The sequence below is a fragment of the Aspergillus mulundensis genome (assembly GCF_003369625.1).
Source record: "Aspergillus mulundensis strain DSM 5745 chromosome Unknown scaffold_4, whole genome shotgun sequence".
Lineage (NCBI taxonomy): Eukaryota > Fungi > Ascomycota > Eurotiomycetes > Eurotiales > Aspergillaceae > Aspergillus > Aspergillus mulundensis.
This window is the reverse complement of record NW_020797892.1, coordinates 920,613-926,591: the sequence shown is the minus strand read 5'-3', so window position 1 is coordinate 926,591 and position 5,979 is coordinate 920,613. Positions and strand designations below refer to the sequence as shown.

General features: G+C 48.2%; 3 protein-coding genes across 3 annotated transcripts; all 3 read left to right on the top strand.

Annotated features, from left to right (window-relative positions):
• Positions 1-398: 398 nt before the first annotated feature.
• DSM5745_04841 (ankyrin repeat domain-containing protein) lies at positions 399-1,372 on the top strand (the record flags this gene model as incomplete). Its single annotated transcript, XM_026746857.1, has 2 exons — positions 399-846; positions 921-1,372. The coding sequence occupies 2 exons, from the start codon at positions 399-401 to the stop codon at positions 1,370-1,372; spliced, it is 900 nt and encodes a 299-aa protein (XP_026604337.1).
• Positions 1,373-1,828: 456 nt separating this feature from the next.
• Positions 1,829-2,770, top strand: DSM5745_04840 (ankyrin repeat domain-containing protein; the record flags this gene model as incomplete). Its single annotated transcript, XM_026746856.1, has 1 exon — positions 1,829-2,770. One exon carries the CDS (start codon positions 1,829-1,831, stop codon positions 2,768-2,770), a length of 942 nt encoding a protein of 313 aa, XP_026604336.1.
• Positions 2,771-3,665: 895 nt separating this feature from the next.
• On the top strand, positions 3,666-4,658 carry DSM5745_04839 (ankyrin repeat domain-containing protein; the record flags this gene model as incomplete). The annotated part of the gene is made up of 1 exon (XM_026746855.1): positions 3,666-4,658. One exon carries the CDS (start codon positions 3,666-3,668, stop codon positions 4,656-4,658), a length of 993 nt encoding a protein of 330 aa, XP_026604335.1.
• Positions 4,659-5,979: the final 1,321 nt, after the last annotated feature.

Sequence of the window (5,979 nt, the reverse complement as noted above, 5' to 3'; positions counted from 1 at the left end):
TACTAAATTAATATAAATATTACTTTTTAATTAGCCAAGGCTAATTTAACCGCCCCCTGTAATTATTTATTTTTAACTTTTTTTTTTAAGAACCTTATAAGTTTTATAGGTATATTAATTTTTATATAATTTTTTATATAATATAATATACTAGTGTAACTTAGTAAGTTTACTATAAGTTTTAATATTAGGTTAGGCGTAGGGGAAGGCTAATATTACAAGGCTAGTATATTATTTTAAATTATATAAAAACTATTATATAAACTAAAATATATTAAATACTAACTAATAGGTGGGGCCCCCCTTGGTGGACCGTCGGTGGAATAAGAGCTTCCCAAGCCGCCAACAACATCAAGACACTGACTTCATGGTTCTTGGATGCAGGTACTTCTCTCGCTATGACGCCTACGTCTCTCCTGACTCTTCCACCGGAGCTTCAGCTCACGATTGTCGAGAATATCGATTCACCGAGGTACCTCAACGCGCTCAGTCAAACATGCAAGCAACTATATCCGATCATAACCCCCATCCTTTACGGCGACGAGATCAAGAACAATTACTCCGGGGCGCTATTCTGGGCCGCGCGGAATAATTCACCGGGCACCATCGAGCGAATGCTAAGCCACGGGGCCAGCGTGGATTCGGAAGACGGACATTCCCCAGCGTCCGCGATGATCACCAAAATCAGACACCACCCGACAGCTCTCATGTACGCAGCGAGCAACGGACACATTGAGTCCGCAAGGACTCTTCTTAAGCATGGGGCTGATGCCTACAAATACACAAGGAACGACTATGGGGCGGGGCGTGGACCAGCTCTCGTCGAAGCTGCAAAGGGGGGAATGAGTAAAATGGTTGATCTCCTAGTGCGGGAGTACCAGGTTGATGTCAATTACCGGGCCAGACTGGACGTGATCAAGAACCAATGAATGCGCTTGAAGCCGCAATAGTGGAGGGTCACAGTCATACTGTCCAGGCCCTGCTGAATCATGGTGCAGACATCGAACGCATCGCTCTCCATTCTCCTTTGATTACAGCTGTGGTTGCTGGCAATATCAGTGCTATCACTGTTCTGCTGGTGAATGGGGCTAAAATTGATGCCGCCTATTGCTATGATGCAAACACAGCGCTCGTATCAGCAATCAATGCCCGACAAATAGAGATTGTTCGTTTGCTGCTGCATTGGGGCGCAAATGTCCATGAAGGCTATCCGTCCGATTTCACGCCATTGGAAGCCGCGGAGGGACAGATGAATATGATAAAGCTACTTGTCAGATATGGTGCTGATCCAGCTCGGTTATCGGAAGCAGATAGGGAGCGCTTGGAGGCAGAGAAGGCAAAGGAGGCAGCCCGATGGGAGGAACACCATTGAGACTAGGAAGATGGCTCAGAAGAGTCACGAGAGTTGGAATAGATAGAGTCTAGTTCCAACCAGCGGGGTGGATTTGGCTGTGACGTCTTTCTTGTTTTGCAGTTGACATGTATTTGACATTTTGATATGGCTGACATCGGGACCTAACGCTAAAACTCCTAATTCATCACTCACTCACTTACTCACTCACTCATTTCTCCACACACCATCTGCATCTCAATTTCAACGCCTCGACGCGCAGGCCGGAAGACTTTAACAAGCTCAACTTTCTAACTGATTCATTTGTTTGTACTTTGGCTCCCAATCTTGATCGTTTCTCGACTGGGTTCGTTATTACCGCAAGAACTGGCACTCTTTGGTGGGTTCCCGCTCATAACACAAGCCACCGAAATCACGACGACTGACATCTACATTCTCTAACGCAGATACCTATCTTCCAAGCCTGTGACTACAGTCATGTCGCTCTTGGCTCTACCTCTCGAGCTCCTGCTCATGATCGTCGGTAATCTCGAGTCCTCGGCCGATCTCAACGCACTCAGTCAAGCAACAAAAATCCTCTACCCCGCGGTGTCCGACATCCTCTATCGCAACAACATCAAAAACGAAAATTGCTCTGCGCTGTTCTGGGCAGCTCGAGAGGGCTCCACGGCAACCATTGAGAGATTGTTCAGTTACGGAGTTGACGTGGATGCCCGTGATGAATACGAAGTTACGCCCTTGATCTACGCCGCTAAATACGGTCACATTGCGGCGGCTGATAGTCTTCTTCAACATGGCGCCGACCTCACCAAGCAAACCAGTGTTTCGCCCCTTAGAACATTTCGTCCCAGTGACGCATACGGGCCTGCACTATTCGAGGCCGCAAGAGAGGGCAGAGACGAGATGGTGGAATTTCTTCTGAACCAAGGAGCCGACATCAACCATCAGCGGAAGGGGGATTTGGTAATATCGACCCTTGAGGCCGCTATAAGTGGGGGCCACAGCTCAACAGTTCAGGTCTTGCTAGATCGCGGCGCGGGGATAGAGTCGCCGGGGTGGTATGGGACGCCTCTCGTCGCAGCAGGATATTATGGGTCTCCGGATGTGACTCTGGTTTTGCTGCGGAACGGAGCCAACATTGAAAATTCAGACCGGAATTGGGGGACAGCCCTGCAAACAGCAGCCGAAGAAAGGCATAAGGATGTTGTCCAACTGTTGATTGATTGGGGCGCAAATGTCAACGCGCACGCTGGCACTTGGGGGACAGCGCTTGTATCCGCGGAACAAGGAGCATCACCTGCAAGCGAAGATATTATGGAGCTGTTGATTAGGCACGGTGCTGACCCTGCCCAAGTGACCGAGGAGTATTGGGACAAATATCATGCCGATAGAGAAGCCGAAAATGCCTCCGCGGCGTAGGCATAAGGGTTCCAACCGGGGAGCCAGGCAGCTTCCAAGGCTCGACTTTAGCATTGAAACTGTATACAATGTCCCGAAACGAAGATGATTATAGTGCTTACTGGGGCGTCTTTAAGATGGTCGATCTAAGTCAACATCTAGATGCTCATTTTCAGAAGCATTTATCTCAAGTTCCTCCCGAAGAGACATACAAAGACAGGAGTGGTCCTTTAGCAAAGTGACATATTACCATGGACATCTTGTGTTGAAGTGAAGTAGCAACGTAGAAACTGCTATTGAAGGGTTTGGGTTATGGCAGGTAGGTGCTTCTATCTGAATCTCGCAGTACACCTGGAAAGTAACAATATTCAGTGCCATTTGTCATCGATGTGCATAGAAATACCTATAGATTCCAAGTCTTTGGGCCATCTCGGCTTTTTCTACAGCCAGAGCAGCTTCAGTTCCTAGAACCTTAGGTGCATCTTGCTCCAGCCCTTCCTTATATTTTTCTTATCTCTTACCTAGTTCTTTACCTCCCTTCTCTCGCTTCCCGCTCTTCTCTTACTTTCTCCCTTCTTACTACTCCTCTTACTGCTTCTTTTACTGCCCCTCTCACTTTCCCTCTTACTACTTCTCTTACTGCTCCTCTCATCGCTCCTCTTACTGCTCCTCTCACTGCTCCTCTTACTGCTCCTCTCACTTCTCTTTACACTTTTCCTCTCGCTACTCCTCCTTCTTCTCCCTTCTCACTTCTCTAAACCCATTATCTCCATCTTCCCACTCGTTCCCCGAGATACAAGTAAGTCATTTCTCCTTCCCATCATCAAGCAACCCGCTAAAGCAATCTAACGCAGCACATTACCATCTGACGATCCACCTTGCACAATCACCCCCACCAGTCGAAACCTCCGCCACAATGTCTCTCCTATCTCTCCCATCCGAATTGATTCTCATGGTTGCCCAGGGCCTCGAATTCAACCGTGACATCAATTCCTTAACGCGCACAACCAAACTGTTATACCCTCTCCTCAACGAGTTACTTCACCGCAAGAATATCACGTATCCAAGAAAGAAAAACGAGTTGTCCTGGCATGTCAACCTCTTGAGCGCAGAATCCATGCAGCAGTTCCTCAAGTACGGAGCCGATGTCGACCAACGAGATATCAACGGCCTCACACCCCTTATCATCGCCGCCCGGCAGGGAGAACTAGAGGTGGCGAAGGTTCTTCTTGAGCAGAACGCCGATATCAACACAGTGGCTACAGGTGTTTCGGACTGGGCCGAGGGCACACCATGGATGAGATTCAGTGGCCCGCCACTCGTAGCAGCGGCAGGAAAAGGTCATTACGAGATGGCAAAGTTGCTGCTCGATCATGGTGCCGATGTGAATCACAAACAGACAAAAAACTTCTTCACTTGTGCCCTTGAGGCTGCAATATTTTACCGTCGTGGTAAAACCGCTAGGCTCTTGCTAGATCGCGGTGCGGATGTTGAAACATCCGGCCGTTTCCCCTCGCCGCTTGTTCTGGCCTCGAGAGTGGGCGATACAAAAATGGTCATCTCGCTGCTCATCAGGGGGGCAAACATAGACTTCCAGCACCCGAAATTTGGTACTGCGCTACATATAGCTGTCACTCAGAGCGGCGCAGGGAGAATAAAGACTACCAAGGAATTACTGAAAAGAGGCGCAAATGTCAATGCAACTCGTGCAGATGGCCATACAGCTCTTTCCCTTGTCCGCTCGTTGCCTATCACTGCTTATAGTCTTACAACTCGTTCCCTTGCCCGCACGTCTTCTATCTCAAGGGACGTCGAAACTCTTCTCCTTCTGTTTGGAGCTGACCCCTCGATCAAACCAAAACAGTCATCCCGTTCGGTTACTGTTTGGGATTACATCATTAATACCTAGCGCAGCGAGTCCTTCTTTTGCACCAGCATCTACTCGTCAGCAACAAGGCGGCTTTTCGAAGCCGATCTCTATTGATACAGTCTTGATATTTTGAATAACTCATATTTTGAGAGACCAAGGAGCGAGAAATTTTGACTCTATGCTATACCGTTGGCGATTATTCGAAAGTCATGCGCATTGAAGTTACAGAGATACAAGTTAATGTTCCTTGTCATTATCTGTTGCCAGGCATGACAGGACATCTCCTGAGTCCAATCTGACCAAGAACTGTAGGAGAGTAACCGCCGTAGCAGTATATTCTCTCCGCTGTAAGCCCAACTGGGTGCCATTGACTCGAAGCAATTCCGCCGTATAAATGCATTTCAGTTACACCTATCTTTGCCAGCAAAAGTACCTCATTGGCGACTATGCAAGGTGGCCCAAAGGTTAACATATGCTTGAGGTAAGGATTAGCGGGATCAGCGAATACCTAGATAGGTAGTTCAGACAGTTTGGGGCCTCTGCCGCCACGCGCTTATATGAAGGTGAATGTCGCTTCGGAGGCTAATCATAGTAATAGCCGGTGTTCCAGTGGAAAATAAATACTCAGTAAGACAGGCCAACGTAGATAGAAACAGGCTAGCAGTAAATGAGCTGTTGCTGACTTAGCATTCTTAGAGATGTTTAGAACAACGTGAAAGCAGACCTCCCAAGCCATTTCCAAACCCTTTGGATGGGAAGTATCTGTAACCAGGGTGATGACAAAAACCACCATGTTTGTTTGCCAGTATTCTTGCAACTCAGCTATTCCCTGACCTGACCCAGAGCGCTCTACCTTTCGTAAGTTGAGCTTTCATCAAATAGGAAGAAGAGAAACATAAGGCAAATTGGACTCTGGGCACTTTTCCGCTGTCCGCTCTGCCATAGGCGATTGCCGTTCTAAGAGGATGCCTTCAAATTGAGGTCTATATGGCGATCTCACAATCCCGTTGACTCGAAGGTGAGAGACCAGAAGACTTCGAGGATCGATTGGCATGGGCTGACACGGGAAGCGGGCTCAAATGGCCATGATCTCGTGGGTATACGACAATCGGCCCTGGACAATACGGAAGAAGAAAGAACAGAAGTGACCACCTACTGCAGGAGAATTTGGCCAGGCTTCAAGAGCCACTTTTTGAGAACAGCCCAAGGCTGACTTCTTGGGTGGAGGAGCGATGGTGGCGGTGGCTGTTGAGTCTCCTCCTGACGGCGGGCGGCGCAAGAGAATCAAACTCGAAATGACATGAGTATTGCTCAAGGGGGCCCGGTGAACTGGAAATTGAATAAGGGTATGAGTATGGAT